The sequence below is a fragment of the Ambystoma mexicanum genome, chromosome 6q (assembly GCF_040938575.1).
Source record: "Ambystoma mexicanum isolate Mex_15411 chromosome 6q, UKY_AmexF1_1, whole genome shotgun sequence".
NCBI lineage: Eukaryota > Metazoa > Chordata > Amphibia > Caudata > Ambystomatidae > Ambystoma > Ambystoma mexicanum.
The window spans coordinates 126,113,292-126,132,625 of NC_090937.1; the positions used below are offsets into that span (position 1 = coordinate 126,113,292).

The 19,334-nt window shown below is 43.1% G+C and overlaps 1 protein-coding gene across 1 annotated transcript in view; it reads right to left on the reverse strand.

Annotated features, from left to right (window-relative positions):
• SMARCAD1 (SNF2 related chromatin remodeling ATPase with DExD box 1) overlaps nucleotides 1–19,334 on the reverse strand; it is a 1,912,998-nt gene that overhangs the window by 1,360,359 nt on the left and 533,305 nt on the right. Inside the window, exon 7 of the mRNA XM_069630562.1 lies at nucleotides 15,262–15,372. Within this exon, the coding sequence (XP_069486663.1) occupies nucleotides 15,262–15,372 (111 nt within the window). The remainder of the gene's footprint in view (nucleotides 1–15,261; nucleotides 15,373–19,334) is intronic.

The window sequence follows — 19,334 nt, forward strand, 5'->3', positions numbered from 1 at the left end:
AAAATCTTCCAAGGATGCAAGTGCGTCCGGCCCCGATCGTGTGGAGAAAAGGACTGATGGGCGATGCGCGGGGCGGAGCCAAGGTGGGCGGGGTTACGGCCGCGTGCCGGGCCCCGCGCAGGAAAGAGGAGGGACACATTTTTGAAAAAAATGTCGATGCTTTTTACAAAAGTGCTCCGGTCCCGTCCCACAGGACGGAGAGATGTCCCATAAGTATGGAGGAAAGGGGATGGGACGTAGGAGTACCACATTTGTCATTTGACATGCTAAAAAGCCCAGAAGAATTGCACTTTGTAACCCAGACTGCACACATTAGGAATATATTATTTACATATTAAGACAATTGCATCTCACATTTCAAAGCTGGGTGGTCTTATGAAGAAATGATATTAAAACTCAGGGTTGGGAACTGCCCCAGCCAGTCTTCACAAACAAGACAGCCAATGACAAAAAGAATGTTTCAATATGATATATGATCTGATATGGCATTTATAACGCGCATATACACAAGTGTTTCAAGGTGCGACGAGGCAAGGAAGGGGGAAACAGGGGAAGACAAACGATCCTACTAGACCAGGTGTCATTCAGATCGCGCAAGTGCAAGGGAGGGGAAGGAGGAGAAATGCGGGAGTGGAAATGGAAGAGGAAAGTGCAGTACATGGGATAGAGAACAAAAAAAAAAAAAACAATAAGTAAACAATAATTAAGTGCTGCCAGCAGGTGGCAAGTGAAAGAGGTAAGTGCAGACATCAGTGTCAAGTGCAGGTAGTGGGACCGTAGGGATACAGAAAACAGTCACCAAGTAAATGGATGGTCTGGAACCGACTGGCGGGGGAGGGATTAGGCCAGAGAATCAGAGGTGGCCAGGTAACCAGTGCAGTTCCTGTGATGGCCAGGGAATCCGCAGGGGAGAAGAGGAGAAAAAGCGGACGAGAAGAGAAACGTTTTGAGGTGCTTGCGGAACCGAATATGATTCTCCTCAAGTTTCAGGGAGGCAGGGATGCTGTTCCAGAGGGAGGCCCCAGCCGAAGAGAGAGATCTACCACTAGCTCGCTGTTTGGAGAAGCGACTGACCCTAAGGGAATTGGAGGCAGATGAGTGAAAAGCTTGAGAAGGAAGGTATTTAGGAAGAGATAGTTGAAGGTATTGAGGCCCCGAAGGCCTTGTGGACGATGCTGAGGGTTTTGAACTGTATCCTCGCAGCCACTGGGAGCCAGTGCAGAGATTTCAGTCCCGGAGAGATACGATCCCTGGACTTGAGGCCAAGGACAAGTCTCGCAGTTCTGTTTTGGATAAGTTGCAAAGGGCGGAGTGTAGAAGCGGGCAGATTTAGAAAGAGGCTGTTACAATAGTCCAGCCTGGAGAGAACCAGAGCTCTGGAGACAGTGAGCTTCTGGGGGAAGGAGAGGGCGGGAATAGCTTTGTCATCACTAGGCCTATGATAGCGATGAATCAGACAGCCTACCTAATGGGAATTATATGTGTGCCCAAGACCCTTTGGTGTAGGGTTTGTAGACTATTTCAGCTCAAACCCTTTGTGAAGAGATGAGAATGTGGGGAGCCAAATGGATTGAATGTAGGCAGTACTGCTGTGGGAAGGACAATATTGGACTGACCCCAATGCCTTATCCAGGGGGACTGACTGCAGAAAGGATCCCAGAGAGGTGCAGAGTACCCAGACTGAGGATGACTTGGGAACAATATCCTGGGACAGGTGTCACAAGAGGGAGAAAACAATCTAATGCCATCTGGGGGAACCTGCCAATTTGAGAAAAACAACTAAATGGGGTATGGATGTTCTGAGGTATGGTATGGAATTGAAGTAAATCACATTATTTTACATCTTCCCCTTTGGGGGAACGCCCGATTAAAGATTCGTCACTGGGAGGCCGACTATAGTCCAAAGTGTAAGTGCTTTGGTGACTTTGAATAAATAAAATAGCACCCTTTCGTTGCAATCATTACAGAGTGTCCGTCTGCAATCTGTGATATACGATAGCCATGGGTCACACAGATTGAGAAAGCCACTTAAGAGATCTAATGTAGTGTGACTGCCATAGCCAAAAAGTTTAAATCGTATTTCCCTGACAAACCAATCAAACTGGGGGGGTCTGATGTTAAAAGAGGGTGCGTCATTAAAAAGAAACAGTAGGGTTCACTGTCATATCCACATGTACCCCAAGAATTGATTTTGTGAATACAATTAATTTGAACAGCCCAACATTTTAGAGAATACATAGAAGCATAATTTAGTAATAAATATGAACATACAGTTGCAATGTAACACTATGTTCTGTGACTGGGAGAGGGTCATGACCCCGTTGTGGGGAGTCAGAGACAGTAACCGCTCTCGACCTGGGGTGGGGAGCTTCCCAGGGCGTATGCCCGAGCCAATTCTACCCCAGAGGCAGGAGAGCTGGAGGGGGGGCAGTCACTACCCTCTCTGAGTGTGCATGGTATAAGTTTGCTGGTACAGCTGTCCCTTACACAATGCCAGTCACCCACTTTTCTGGCCAAAGCTCTTTTTTGTCTTTAAGGACAGCAACTCCCAGAAGGCACCTGGGCACAACCAAGAAAACCCAGCCGAGAACCAGGGGAATGGAATCAGGAACAAAAATGGAATAGACAGACTTTTTTCTGCCAAACAGAAAGGACACCCAACTCATGACCTACAAATACCAGACACACCCCAGGTGAGGGGTGGAGCAACATGAAGTGAGCTTAGAGTGATAAGGAACTGCAGCGGAGCAGGAGATGCTGAAAAAAACGACCCAATCCATATTGGAAGCACAACTCATCAGAAAATGAAGAAAGCCACATGAAAAACGAGCCATGCACAGGGCTGCTAACCCGGAAATGAAGACCAAAGGGGGTGGGACTAAATTCCTTTTTGAAGAACAGGTGAAGCGGTAGTGGATCAAAGACCAGGGCGGACAGTGGAGTGTTGAGAAGACAGTCAGTGTTCTGACTAAGTGCAGTTAAGGAACTGTGTGTATGTGGTACCAGTGAAGTTGTGGGGGGATTTAGAGAACGTGTAAGTGACAGGAGTGTTACAGGAGAGGGGGCAAGAGTTAAAGATGGTAGTAGTAGTGTGGAGGGCAGAGAGGAGGAGGAATTTAGCTGGAGGAGAGAGGGTGTTGGGACAGGAAACTGTGACGTAGACTGGTAAGAGATGCAGGCATTGGAAGGGTGGGGGAAGTGAGATTAGCAAGTCTTGTAAAGTAGGGTTTACCTTGCATTAGAATACGTCAAGGAGATTCACAAGCTTAGGGACGCCTGGGCTAGGTTGGTAGTCGAGAAGGCCATAGGGACGCCAATAGTTACAACCTCCCAGGTCTTCCCAGACAATTTTTTAAAACTACAGCTTGAATCTACTATCTTTGTCTGTGGATTTCTGAGACCCTCTGTTATAGTGCCTAGAGAATGTTTTGCATTTTGAAGGATCCCAGAAATAAAGATGTGGATCTTAGGTTAACACCACTACTGAATAGTAAGTGATAAATAGATTTCATGTCCTTTTGATATTTCATAGGCACATGGCTTTACAGATTTCCCACAAATAATGTACGTTTTCAACCTGTTATTAGTTTGTAAATACATGCCACTTATCCTTGTGATCATTGTATTTTGCCAAATTGAAAGTATCAATCTGAAAAATCATCCACCTGTGCATTATATGGGGGGTGCTTGTTTAGAATAAGATATGTTAATTCAATTATAGTGTGAATCTTGCAAGTTAATAAGCCAAATCTGACTATTATTCGGGGAACTTAGACTGCCAACAGTAGATCAGGTGTAAATCTTTTGCACCGTGAGTGGGAGATCACCAGTAAATTCCAGCTGCCATATTTGGAATACTACCATATGTTATTGTAAAGCAGCCCGTTTCTTGTCCCAGACAGTGGGAATGACACTGTTGTACATTAACACATTAGATTAGTGCTTCCCAAGCTCATAAAAAGAACCCAAAATCAAAGTGGATAACCATTTGCTTCTTATTTGTGGGTTGTCAAATTGCACTGAATCGGGGAACGTCCAATTAGTCATACAGCCCCAGTCGCAGGAGTGTATCAAAATTTAAATCTATTCCCTTTTCAATCTATGGTTGACTCAAATCTCCTACTGTGTTCGCGGCTACAGTCTTATCATGCTGTTCCTCTTCAGTAGTTCCTTGCTCATGCCAGCGTCTGGATGGTAGCGCCCAGTATCTCAAGGTATGGATGGGTTGTTTGGCTTAACTGCCTTCTCTTCTTGCTGCCTACATCTAAAACTCTCTGGAACATTGTCCTAATTAATATAACCGCTGGCCTTATTTTGCCTTCTTATAAACATGGGAAAAAATTGGATAGTAACGTATGGAAGGGTTTGAATCAACCATAACCTCTAGCATTGAACTGAGGAACTCCCAAACCATTGCTTTTCAGCCTACCATGTCATTATAGAAGGGAAAGTACTGTTTGCAAAATAAGGCTTAGTCCCAATCAAAAGTGGTACTGCAGCCTGAATTGCAAGATCCCATCTTGTACAAGACCACAAGCAATGCCACATGTTTCGGCCTCACAGGGCATCATCAGTGAGGTGTTTCTTGGTACTCTAAGCAAAGCAAGCTTAGGGCCCACCTCTGGACATACCAGTTTCACTGGTAGTGACTTTTGCAAAACTGATGCATGACTATTTTAGCACGGGATGCCAAATCCTTAATAAGGCCTATGACTAGCTGTCCCTGTAATTTTTTTATTTGAGTTTTGGTAGTGGTTTCTGACCCTAGCCCACCTAGTGGTTTGTGAAAATTACCTCTTTCATGAATAACATGTGTTGGCTATGTGTCATTATAGCTGTGTGGGTCAAAGTCTCAAAAGGGCTGCCTGACATTTTTAAACCAGGAAGGACCAACATGGCAGCCAAACAGAACTGCATTTGGGCTCCATGCACCAGGGACTCTCTCCACAAAAGGATCAGAGTGTATGCATGCAGTCTGTTTACCTCCATCTACAAATACTCCCTTTAATTGGGGCTCTGCTTTGTTGTCCAGTCCAGCAATATTCGGCCTTGTGGTGCCCAGCCAGGCGTTGATCTGCTCTGCGGGTGGAACAGGTTAATGCAGTATTGACCCTTATTGTGCACTAATGGCAGTACAGTTTTGGGTAAATTGCGTGATAGGTACATTTTCAGAGGGAAGGCTGAAGGGGTTCAAACCCTGAAAGAGGGTCTCTTGGTGATAAAGCTGTTTTTATAGGCGATACCTATGCCTTACTTATTAAAATGAAATGTGATCACATGCCAAATAATAGAACGATTAGACTGGTGAGATAAAGGCCATCTTACATTCCTTTTTGGAGTTTCAAATCCACACAAATATTCAGTGAGCTCAATTGAAGGTTTCTGAAGTAATTTTATTTGCATGGTATTAAAACAAAGCCGACATGCGTTTCACACAATACTGCACTTTAAGGCTAAAGTGGTAAATTGTGTCAAGAAATAGTTCCTCAACATAGTGACTACTGTATTCATAGTCCTCTTTCCTGCATACAGATGTGTGTCCATCCCACAGGGCCAGAATCTGAGCCGTTTGCAACCCAAAAATAGCAAATGTCCCTTCAAATCTGCACTGCACACGAACGTGCCCACCCAAGTCGACTCCTCACAACGGTCTCTCCAATCAGTCCTTAACAGCTCATCGGCTACTACCGTCTGATCGATTTCCGGGGGACAGAAAGTGGGTTGTATGGAGGAAAGGGGACTATGGACTAGGAGTACAGTAGTCACTACGGTGAGTAACTTTCTCACTCCTACACCCCATCGCCTTTCCACCATTATGATGGGAGATTTCAAAACAAGAAATAGTATTTAGGAAGGGGGCAAACCCTACTGGTTAGCTAAGAGGTTGCATAGGACTAGATATCCAAAACTGGAGTCAGCCATGGAGCTTGTATCAAAACAGTGCTTACAGTAAGCAGATGGTGAAGAACATCTGGCCACCCAGGTGATCACGTCCCAAACAATGTTGTACTGAAAAGCCACTGCCGTGAGGTTGGCCCTGGTGGCATGGGCGCAAATGCCCTTGTGAGTCTCACATTTCTACATGGAATAATATTGTCTAATGTCCAAGACCAGCTACATATCAATAGTGGCCTCTCACATGTCTGTGTGCCAGGGTGCTTATGGCCAAAAATAATGAATTGGTCTAGCCCACTTTTGCCGACCTACACTTTCATCGAATGCATTTTTACAGATTTTCTGCTGCAAAATGCAGATGGTACGTTAGAGTAAGGTATAGATGGGGGTGGGAGTATTAAGTGGGGAGGATGCAGGGGGGGTCTCACCTGCATTTTGTGGTAAAAGAAAGTGGAGGAATCTGTAAAAGAGATGGTACTTTAACTAGGAAACAAGCTTGTATTTTTCTGTTCTCTCTTTAAGGGCCTGTGGAAGATGCAAGGGACATAGATAGAATGTTTAAAACTCCCAGAGATAAAGCACCCCAGGTCTATGGGAGAAGTATTCACTGTGAAATAGAAATCTATAAAGTAGGTGTCGTCAAGGTTTTAATGAGTTTCTAATAAAGACTCCCAAGATGTATTTGTGACTGAGTGGAATAAATCATGGGATTTATTTTGTTTGAAACAAATGTATAAGTGGTAGATAATCCCTCACTTCACTCTTAGCTGTACGTGTGGCGGTTTATGGTGATATTTTGCACATAATTATCAATCTTATCTGAGCTCCATGAGGGTTGAGATTGCTCATATTTCGGTTTACCATTGTTGGAGCAGTAACATTTTCTAGATTCGTTTTTTTCAAGATCCAAACAGGTCATCATATGTGATTCTACCTCCTCTTTATCAATGCACTTACAATTAGTCTCATTTACCAAACAAGAGGGAACATCATTTCCTTATGTACTGTTAAGGATATTACTTTTAGATCTCTCCTTGTACCATGCCTCCCAAGCAACATCATATATCCATCTTCCTGCTCTATCAACTCTGTGGATCTCACGGGGAGTTGAAGTGTTCAGGCACATACATTTGTGTTACTTGCCACAAGAAACCAAGAGACATTTTCAATCTGGTTTCTTATAAGGGTATAATGTAGCCAGATAGATAAACAGGATACTCTATTTCTAGTAATAGAGAAATTAAGAATGTATCCTCACCAGGATAACATATTTTTGAGAAAAGAACAGATAATAAATGTTAGCTTCTACGGGTTGTCTCACAGGATTGATGGCCTGTCCGGAGAGTTTGTTAAAATGTAAACCGACATTCATCTGAAGAGGCCAATGATTATTAGTGCCCTCTCTTAATATTCCTGCTCCCTTAATAGAAATGGGGTCCAAATTAATTTCTTCCCGAGTTGAGGATATTCTAGAGTTAGGTTCTGATTGTGCACATCACCTAAACAGGGAGGGAGTATGTTCATACCAATCTTCTTCTAATCCAATATATGTGGGGCTGGTATCTACCATATTCAGTCAGTCAGAAAAGTTTATTTCGGATTCAAAAATCCATAAAACACACAAGTCCAAGCAATACATACAATTAATAAAACCTTTCCCTTAAGAAGATCTACAAAAACCACATCTGCAAAAACAGTCGCATAATAAAATACAATATAAACTGCTGTTAACGCAACAATATCAAACCTACGATTTGAATACCCTTCCCAATGTAGCTAATTGGTGGAGTCAACAATACTCGTCGCCCTGTAACCTCAATAACGCTTTTCTAAAATACATTGCTCTTTTCAAAAAGGTTGTATTAAGGCGCTATATAAATAACACATCATTAGCTCAAGTTTGCATCAACTGATTCCAATCCCACTTCTGACATGGAAAAAGTATATAGAGTTTTCTCACAAGTAGTCATTTTATTAAATAAGAGTGAGATAAACGCTTCGCTTTCACTAACCCAACGAGGATTTTCCTACCTGTTCAACTAAGACTAAAGGAAAACACTAATATTAAAAAGGTATCCGACACTTGCACATACAACACAATAATACAGGTATCATATGGCCACTCAAACTCCATAGAATAACAGTTATAGTCCTACTTTGTAACCAGGTATCTTTGTAATCAGGGTCGGATCCCCTTCGGCAGGATTAATTCAGGGTTTTCTAAACCAAAGTTCAGATTAAGAAAATTCTCGTCAATAGCCAAATTCTGCTTCAAATACAACACAGTTCTGGTCACTCCATAAGTCTTCCACTTAGAACTTTGATTTTCTTATTGTTAAACAGGATTTTATTACTCTTCAAAATGTTTGTCAACGTTTCTAAAAGCTCTTGCTTGATAAACCAAAAAGACTCTCCTCACACTGTCAGTAATCAATACAATTTCTCTTCTTTGAAGAATAACCACTGTCACAATTCATCTTCATAAACGATACATTTTAGTCAGGATGATTTTAGCAAAGTTCATCATAACACATTAGTTGATTTGCAGTTCCATCAAAACCTTCTACCACACTTTAGTACTTTAATTATCTTCTTCCTGGTCCACTAGCCTGCCAGTAATAACCACTAATAGTCCCTTTCATGGTATATTCGCCTGCCAGGATAAAACGCCTAATACTAATACAAGCAATCTGTGGTGAGGCTTGCTTCAGACTTTCCATACTTGGATCCTTGATGTGGAAAGTTAACCAACGAAAACTGCTTCTTAGAACATTCGTAAACTTTCAACAACAACATTGGAGTTTACAACTTCTTGCATAAGTACAATACACATTGACAACACATTGACACATTTTCTTCCACTGATTTGTTTGCCACATACAATGCAAGTTATATTTCCCTCCCCCTTGAATTCTACAAGCAGGTCACCTCTCCCGTCACCTTTGGTTTCCTTCTACAATACCATTTAACTGTTGATAATGTTTATTTTTCCAGTTTCCCTCATTAGAAAAGCTGTATCCCCTTTTATTTCTAATAATTGTGTTTCTTTGGCTTAAGCAATGCTCGGTATCAATTACCTTTTTAAGTAATCTGCTTTGTGTAGATTACATTCGTTTTTTCACATTTTGTCCTCGCTTTACGTTGGCAATGGTGGTTATACTGTCTCTCCACTTATATAAGTGGTATGCCAAAAATGCTTTAATTCATTAGTTCGGTATACAAAAAGGTTACTTTGTGTCAGCGGTTTATTGCAGTGCACACCTTACCTAGCAAAGGACAACTCACCTGTCTTTCCCTGCGCTTCTGTTTGACCGGCTGCTGCGCCACCTTCTCTCGTCTGTTACTGCGCATCTAATAGCTCCAGCCGCACTCTCGTTGCTCACGCATTCAGTAAAGGGAGTCTGCTTTGCTCCTCACATAGTCTGGTGAACGCCAACCACCGGAGTAGGACACAGAATTAGGATTGGTTATCTCTCCTACGGGACAGCTAGTCTTAGCACCGCTTCCCGCTGCGCGATCTCTGCAATTCGGATTCCAGACTTGTATAACTCTCTCTGCACCGCATCCCGCTGGAAACACAGCGGCGGTTCTGGCATTTTCCCCACTGCTGCTGTCTGATGGCTTGCACCTGAAGGAACCGTAAATATTTAAAAGTCCAGTTCAGGTGTTATCATTAGAACGACTATACTGCATTTCTGCACCTGACCCCCTCTTCCTCATCTCAGTACCTAGAGCATTATGGGACTTGAAGTGCTTAATGTTCGGATTCAGTTTAATATTATCTAATTCACTGTGTTTTAATGATTCATTAAATGTACCTTTAGGTGAGGCTTTCAAAGGAATGAATGGTTGGTTCTTGGCTTTATAATTCCAACCTAAGGTGGTATTATAACTATCAGCAGTAATGGTATTGATTCTCTGATCCTTACATACGTCATTCTCAGGTTGACCATAAGGATTTTCACTACTGACAATTTTGGTAATTCGGGGAATGGAAGCCTTACTATGACAACAAGCCATTAGGTTTTCTTGTTTATAGAAACCTCACCTTCCGAAGATGAATACTGCGTCCCTCCTAATGGAGTCATCCTATTCCCTTGGTGACCTTCTCCTCCGAGGTGATCTTCCCTGCTAATACCATCCCCCAGGGTTAGCATCAGGTAGTGGCTGCCTTCCCCTGGCCACCTGGGAGGAGACTTCAGGCTGGGATTCTATGACTGTAGGATTCATCCCAGTACCCAGGGACGTCAAACTACTGCAGTTATCCGAAATGCTAGGGTCATATCAAAAATGTTGAAAGTACTCTCGGAAGAGTACTTTCAACAGATATTTGCATTACTAGTTTCCTACATTGACAGCAGACATGTTCCCCAACATATAGTCTGGAAATTGCGTCCTACACTGTATTATTAATTACCCAGTCCTTCCTTAAGATTGTATCCTTGACTAGTCTGACATGTTCACCACTGGGAGAGTTAGGTGTAACAGAGAATCCACATTTCTCAATTATACATTCATCCTTTTCAGTCTGTGTGCAGGGTTAAGAAGGAAACTACACAGACATCGAACAGCCTTTGTCACTAGCCAAGACACAATGTCATCTTTTAATACACTGATGGTAGATTACAGAAACAATTATTGCTAAACAATCAAAACTGCAAAGTTGCTGTGACCTTTTACTCTGTTGCAGAAGAAAGTACAGCATTGTCCGTAAAGAGTAATACTGGGGTGGACTGACACCTTTTATCTGGAAAACGCAGGCCTTGTTTAACAAAAAGTTGTTCAAAGACATTTAAGTGTGGGCCAAGGTCCCAAGGACCCATCCTGCTCCAGCTTTTGCCTAAATAGGTTTGGTAAGTGCCTCCTTCACCAAATCTTAAACTGGCTGTGTTCACTATATAAAATATGTTCAGTGCAATGATAGACTTATACAAGTATACACGTCTTCCTGTTCCAATGTGCCACAAAAGTTGTGTTACAGAGGCACTCTTCCTTGATTGTCACATAACTTGGGAGTCACAATGAGTCCAGACACACTGGTTTATCGTGCTAGTAGCAGATCTGAACACCGTCCAAACTAATGAGAGTATGATCCTCTTATCAAATTACTATTTAGCATGATTGAGAAAGAAAATCCCCATCAATTTGAATGTCACATGCAGCATTGAACTGGGGTAATAATATTGCTTGTATATTACAAATCACGTTTTTTTAAAAAGTTATTTATTTTGTTCTTGGTTACAAATTAACCTTACACAAATATACAATTTACAAAAGACAATATACATAGTTAATATTTAAAAAGGTCATTCTCAAACCCCCCCCAGCCCCCTGTAATAAAAACCTTTTCCAAATCAACCATCCTAACACCCTTGTCAGAAAGACCAAAATTGTAATGCTATTTTCAATATCTTCGGTATCAAGCCTGTTTGAAAAATAGCATCCCATATTATCTACCCTTAGGAAGTCAATGGGGATGTAGGAAAGTTCTGGAGCGTTTCTATTTTTTACCTTATTGATCTTTTGCTTGAATAGTGTCCTTCAGAAGTTTGGACAAGATAAAGTTGGCAAGATGCTGCTGATTAATGAAACAATTGGTGTTTGAGTTTGAGGGATGTTAATGTTAAAGGACATTTGTACTGTGCACTATCACCACAGGAGTGGTCCCCTGGCGCTCTGGCGGCTCTGAAAGAGGAAGGGAGGGTGAGTTAGTGGGTGGAAAAGTGCAAGAAAGCAGTGATGTGCTGTTGGCGGCCTCAGCCGGGCGGGTCAGTTGGCTGGGCCTGTGGTGTTTGCGGCCGGTAGTCGTCGTGTACTGTTGTGCTAGTCTATGTGTGTTTTTGTTTTGATGGTGCAGTGTAGTGAAGTTTGTGCGGTTTGTTGTGCTGTAGGTTTGTGGTTGTTTGGTTAGGAGTTAAAGAGGTGAATGCAGAGGGGGAAATTTGTTAGTGGAATTGGTTAGTTGGCATCCCTAACCTGAATTGGCCTGTTGGGCTAGTGTAGTCTCTCCAGATGGGACGAGGCACCCTGCGCCATTGTCCTGATCTGGGCCCGTCCGGCATTCAGTGTACCTTACTCATCTCGCTCCCACCTCCACCAGCCTCGCTCACAACCCCACCTGTCCTCCCTACCCACTCAAATGGCCAGTGCACCTGCCAGTGTCCACAACTCAGTGTGGTGATTGGCAATATCCCAATAATTCCACAACATTGTGGTACCTAGTAGCAACTAAGGGGCGAGTGAAGATGTTGGATGGGATTGGCTGGGGTTGTTAACTCTGTCTCTATGGGTGTCACCTGTGTTCCATTCTGCCCGACATCACCCGTCCAGGTGCGGTGGGTGCTTCTCAGTCGGTTCTGTGGGCTTGTCGTTGCCCTTTCCGGTATTTGGATGGGATCTGAAAGAATCCCATGCCAACTGGATACCTGCCCTGGATGGGTGGTCCAGTTGGTACTCACCCTTACTCTACCAGTAATCTACTTTGAATTAACTCACAAATAAACTAGAGTCACCATGAAGTGCTGAGCTTGCTGCCCCTTCAACTCAGGTGTTTTTTCGGTATACAGACATAGGAGTGTTCTGTAGAGAATAAAAGCATCGGATTGAAAGATACCAGAACACTCAAGGCATTTATATTGACATGCCACTGTAATAGGACATAGAAGCAAATATACACCACAACTTCTAGGAGCACCTATCGGACACTGGTATTTGCACTGCTATAGCTCCCAACACGTTACACACCCTTCCTCAGGAAAATCTGTGTGGCACTCAGTTAACTTATTTTACCCGGTTTTTATACTGCGCAAAATTAATACAATAGTGACCTCAAATTGCCAGGCATATCTCGAGTTTGGCGTACTGTGCCACACCTGGGGTATCTAGACCATAGACTGCTGAGGAAAAGGAATATGGATAATATAAGGATGCAAAATCAGGTGAAATGCAACAGACGTAGGGGTGGAGTTATGAAGAAGGGGAAAAGGAATAGTAGGATGTGATATTCGAGCTGTGTTTGGAATCAAACGGATTAGTGTGATACCAGTGTATTATGTAAATATAGTAGCTGGTTTGCCACACAAACCAGCACCAGTAGCACCAATGGGGCTAAACAGTGCAGCCACTTGGTTCATGTCTGAACAAATTATTATAACACCAAAATAAATGTTTTATGGTCTACTGTAACCCACCCAATCTGCCCCTATACTCATTTTAAGGCATGAGAAGATTGCCACCATCAACCACAAACAGACCTAATAAACTACTGTACTATCAATTGCTCAGTCTGTCTACTCAGTGGTGCTAGAACGTACCCACTGGGCTATACAGCGGCCTAACCCAAGCCATACAATTCAATAATCCCATTTCTGCAATCTATGTTGGAGGGCGGGTCGAAGAATCAGTGCCAACCTTGCGGGGCTGTAAGGTTGGACCCCAAGGAATTGTACTAAAAATAATTCCTAAGTACTTGCAGATAATTTAGCCCTCCTTACCAGAACTAGTCATCTCTCTAGGATCCAGTCTCCTCTGAGAAGAAATAAACACCCTTTCTCTCATCAATTTCTGCTAATACAATTCATGCCGTTTGTCCACTAAGATGCCACTAAATATGGGTCCTCCAGTTACAACATTTGGACATCACCAGAGGGCAGTACCAAACTGCCCATTGTGGTGATGGCCACTCACTGCAGTACAGGCAGTCTGACCATTGGGATAAGAATATGTCGCAGCTTAAATAAACAAAGAGCAACTGAACCCTATGCTCTCCAGCAACAGTTCACAGTGGAAAATGCATCACAAGCACATGACAAAAATCACAGACTGCATCTAATCCAAATTTTGAGTAAAGGTACAAGAAATAGGTGGGAACCAGCAAACCGCAAATATTGAAAGGAACGCAACTAAACCAGAGAAACGGAAATGATCAACTCAATCATCAAGTCTTACCTCTCCAATCAATCCTTCACTGTCTCCTGGGGCGGCCGCTCCTCCTCCAGCCTCCCCCTGAACTATGGCGTCCCTCAGGGTTCCCCGATAGGACCCTTTCTTTTCTCTCTCTACACCTCCCTTTTCTCCCCAGTCATCTCTTCTTTCGGCATTTCCCACCACTTCTATGCTGATGACACCCAACTCTTTCTTTCCTTCTCTTCCTTCACATCTGATCTCCACCTCACTCTTTCTTCCTGCCTCACGGCCATAAAAGATTGGATGTCATCTCACTTTCTTTCCCTCAATACTGACAAGACTGAGGTGCTTTTCTTCCCTCCTAACACTCTCTCCCTTTCTCCTCCTCCCTTCATCCACTTTCCACCTTCCAACCTCCCCATATCTTCCCATGCCCGCAATCTCGGCCACCACCTCGACTCCTCTCTCTCTCTCTCCTTCTCCAACCACATCTCTCTAACCTCCCGAGCCTGTCGCCATCACCGCTATAACATCTGTAAGATCCGCTCCTCTCACATTCCATGCTTCCAAACTCCTAATCTCCCCCCCTTATTTTCTCCCGCCTCTTCTACTGCTCCTCTCTCCTCTTTGGACTCCCTGTCTCTCACCTAACTCCCCTAAAATCCATCTACCACTCCTCTATCCGTACTTTATGTCTCCTCGGCCCTCGAGACTCTATTTCTACCCCTCTCTCTCAACTTGGCTGGCTTCCCTTCCTCTCACAACTGGAATTTCAATTCCTCGGTCTTGTCTACAAATCTCAAAAACAAAATCCCACAAAAACGGCTTCTGTGGGATTTTGTTTGTTTTTATATAGTTTAGTCCTCACCCACACGTTCCCTAAAAAGAGGACTATTTAGCTTGGCTTAGCCAATCGTCTACAAATCTCTCCAGGACCTGGCGCCCCCCCCCTACCTTTCCTCCCTCCTCTCATTTTACCCCCCCCCACACCCTCTGCTCTCTCTGCTCAGAAAACCTCTACCTCCTAACTGTACTCCCAGCCTCTGCTCCTTTCAACTCTTGGCCCCCCTACACTGGAACTCCCTCCGCTCCACCCCACCTACTCATCCTTCCGCCACTCCCTGAAAGCCCATCTCCTTCACCCCACCCCTCCTTCCCCCAGACCTTAAATTGGTAACAAATACTACGTAAGGTCAATGAGGACACTAGACCACTCCCCCTCCTTCACCCCCTACCTCAAATCCTACACTGTAACTCCCATCACCTACCCTCTCCTCTACCCTCCCCCACCCTTGTAAATAGTTCTACTTACGTTCTAATGGCCTATTCATGTTTGTAAATGGGCTTCTCTCACTTTGTACCGGTTATATTGTAAAGCGCTTTGGCTTAAAGCGCTATATAAATTCAATAAACATAAGTCATCTTTCCAGTCTATTCATACCAACTTTTACTTTTACTTACTTCCTTATCCAAATCTGGGAAATGTAGCTGTAGTTTTTTTAAATCTGCTTCTTGCTTGTCTATATCGAGCTCAGAATCTGAGCCATTCTTTGAGCCATCGTTTGAGGAAGACTGTAGATAAGAAAATACAAAGATGTTATACTATACAAAAAGAACGACTGTTTATATTGCAAATGGAGGTAAGGTATCAGAATTTAGCTTCTACTTGCTGCAGTCAATTGTTGATATACCATTTGACAAGGCCTGGAAGCGATATGTTTCCAGTGTATTGGGCAATTGATAAAACTATCTGTGAGTTTACAAAGAAGGAATTGTAAATCCTTAATTGAATTCCTCAATTGAAGTAAGTCATATCTGTTTATACATTTATTTCAGAGCATCTTCACCCTTTCTATTGTCCGTACCTGTTACAGTCTCTTTTTGAAGCAAAAAGAATGCAGAGCTTTAAGGGCATTTGAGTACTCCCCCACTGTTCAACATTTTCATAAATGTGTAAAAAAAAAAAAACAGAAATTGGAATTCCTTCTTGGGGAAATAGAGTGCAGGGCAAAGGTATGAAAAACAGTTTCTCTGGAAGCAAAACATACAGGCATTGCAAGCAATTGATAGGATAAGACCTAGATTTTTCGAGGTTGGAAGACCCAATTAACAAGTATTTTTACTTAAACTAAAACTGTACCTCCCCCTTTGTACTTCCACTGGTTGTTTCTGAACATATACATCCATCCATGTCTTAATTGAAAGCTAGATTTAATTTCAGTATGCGTATCTAGTGAACCCAACAATTTGACCAAGTTTAAAATTAAGACTGATTGAAAACAGAATGTTTACCTCCTAATACGTATGCAACACTCAGGAGCAAGATCTTGTTTCACTAAATAATTCATATCGGTTCTGCAAATGTGTGATTTTAATGAAGTAAATGGTCCACCTCTACCTGCCATATTCTGACAAATGGCCCAAATGCTTCGACTTGTCGAAGTCGTATGGCATTCACCTTATTTGGATTACTGACCTGGTCCAATTAAACTTTGATTGGGGCCCTCAAATCACTGGCATCAATTTTCACATGAACAGAGCAAGCAGCATTACGAGACACTCAGCTCGTTGTGATTAATCAGTTTTGACCCTTAAAACAACGTGCCACTTGGCTCAGTCAATCCCAAAGAAGGAATTCGGGGCACCATTTGCTGGTACTCACTCCGAATGTGTAATTCCTGTCTGGCTGTGCTAGGTGGAACGGTTCCTGTTGCCTGCTCACTAGCCTTCGTTTGCCTCCTCCTTTGTCCTCCTTGCAGCATCCCACTGCTCCTACACTAGCAGCCCGACACTTCAGGCCGGCCACTGTATGCTCCTTTATGCCATTTTATCAGCTCGCACTGTGGCTTCACACATTTGCACCTGGTTGCCATAGCAACATGCACCCCTGACCAGTCTGGGCCTCCCTTCGATGATTTTTAACCACTGTATATATAAGAGGCTACTTCCAGCTGCATGGCGGGTGCCAAAAGCCTTAGCCGTCTCAGGCCGAAGCAATGATGGGGATGAAGGGCCCTCAGCCCACCATAATGGTCCCATTTTTGGCTTTCCGGACACCCAATGCCTGGTATTGTGCCAAGCTTTGAGCACCAAGGCTTAAGTGAGATATTTTTAAACTCGGGGACTGTTGCACTGCGTTTGGTCAATCAAATTGAATTCTATGCATTTAAACTGCACAAATTGCTTTTTATTCTACGTAGAATTCAAGTTAAATCAGACTTTCTGCAGATATTTATTTTAGATTTGTCTGTGATATAACACCAGAGTCCATTCTTTTATTTATACATGCAGTGGCCATTTTGATTACACCCTTCCGACAATGCCATACATTTTCTTATGAATCAAGGGCACAATACGGTGGGGTAAAAGGTAAGCCTGCTGAGGGCCAAAACACTTGGAGAAAACACATTGTTGCTTATAACCCTGTTGATCAGCTTGTAAATTACAATATCCCCTGGTCCCATGCAAAACCAATAAAGGTAGTATCCCACTTTATCAGATTATTAGTTACGTGATAAGAGCAAAAATGCGCCTTGAGCTAACAACTTTATACAAGTTCTGCTGTTAAAATAACTGCCCCATTTTTAATCAAATGTGTGCTAATAGCCAGATATGCTGTCAATATTAAAGAAGCCTGGTATTCGGATACTTCATAGTTACCTTGTTCCAGATGACTACAAGAGGTTTTATGTAGATCAGGGCAACTGCTACCTCTGGAGGCTTTATCTATTAAGACTTAATGTTATGCTACTTGACCCTCTTAGGATGTGGTCAGCAGAGATCCTATTAGCCAAGATAACCCTATTCAGATTCCAAGGTTTGGAGCTTTTCAGTGATAGATTATCCTCCTTACGTGTCACAACAGGCACTATGAGAGATCTCATGGTGGCTCTCTACGGAAATCCCTAGGATTAGTAATCGAAGAGGGAAGGAATGCATGGTTTGAATCTGAGACAAATCCTTTTGCTCATTTATTTACAGCACATCTGTCTGTTCTGGGATAGAGTTAATTGTGCCAAACCATAAATACACCCACTATTTAGATCAGGTTTTTTTTTTACCAAATCCCCTTGATTATTCAGCCCATCTGGTTGGATGATCAGATATATATAGGATACATTACTCACCGTAATCGTATTTCCGATGCTTGTATCTGCTTAGATTCACATGCTGTGCATAGGCCGACATCTAGTGGAAGCTGCAGAGTATTACAGTTTGTTTTTCGAAACTCGAAAATGGGTTTCGACACAGGGCGTGCCAGTAATACTATCCCTAGTGTGACGTCCACTGTATCCAAGATCCCTCACGCGTCTAGGATCCTCAGATTGTATTTTTTCTGACATGAGGTAGCATGAGGAGTAGCGCGAGTACAGATAATCCAAGCAGATAGAAAGGTAAGACTACAAGCAACCATGCGCCTTCTCTCAGAGGGGAGGAAGGGTGGGTCACATGTGAATCTAAGCAGATACAAGCATCAAGTGTCTTAGAACCGCTTGTCCTACTTGTGTATCTGCCTTGGAATGGGTGTCAATGCAGTAATGCTGAGTAAAAGTATGAATAGAGCTCCAAGTAGCTGCTTTGCAAATGGTGTCAAGGGGTACATTTGCAATGAAAGCCAGAGTGGCCCCAATGCCTCTAGTAGAGTGGGCTCTTGGCGTGAAAGGCAGAGTTTTTTCAGAGAGTGAGTAACACAGCTGGATACAGTTAATAATCCACTTCGAGATGGCACCTTTAGAGACGCGATCCCCCTCCCTGCCTGTAGCTACGGAGACAAACAGTTGATCTGTTTTTCTTAGCGGTCTGGTCTTATTTACATAGTAGAGGACCGCCCTAATCACATCTAGGGTGTGTAGTTTCACCTCAGCCGAGCTTTGAGGGTCCTGGAAGAAAGCCGGAAGCTCGATGGACTGGTTTACGTGGAATTTAGATATAAACTTAGGTGAGAACCTAGGGTGTGTGCGTAAAACCAGTTTGTCTTTATGGACAGTAAAGAAGGGATCCTGCACTGACAGAGCCTGAATTTCACTGACCCTTCTTATAGAAGTAATAGCTACTAAGAAGGCCATTTTATAAGTCAGGTGTTTGAGACTGCTTTTATGCATGGGCTCGAAAGGGGGTCCCATGAGCTTAGATAGCACCACATTAAGGTCCCACCCTGGTGGTGGGTTTGAAATAGAAGGGTGAAGTCTCTTTACTCCTTCCATGAAGGCTTTAACTACTGGTACTTTCCACCACGAGACCTTGTTTTGGGAAGTGGTGTATGCCGACAGGGCTGCCAGGTGTACTTTCAGCGAGTTAAAAATCAATCCTGCGTCTAGCAGGTGGAGCATGTATTTAACAATAGTGGAAGGAGTGCAATCAACTGGGTTGATTTGTCTACTCTGGCACCAGATAACGAATCTCTTCCACTTGTCAAAGTAACAGTGCCTTGTGTTTGGTTTCCTAGATTCCTTTAGGATGTCCATACACCTCTGTGGTAAATTGAGATGTCCAAACTCTATGACCTCAGGAGCCATGCTGCCAGGTTCATTGAG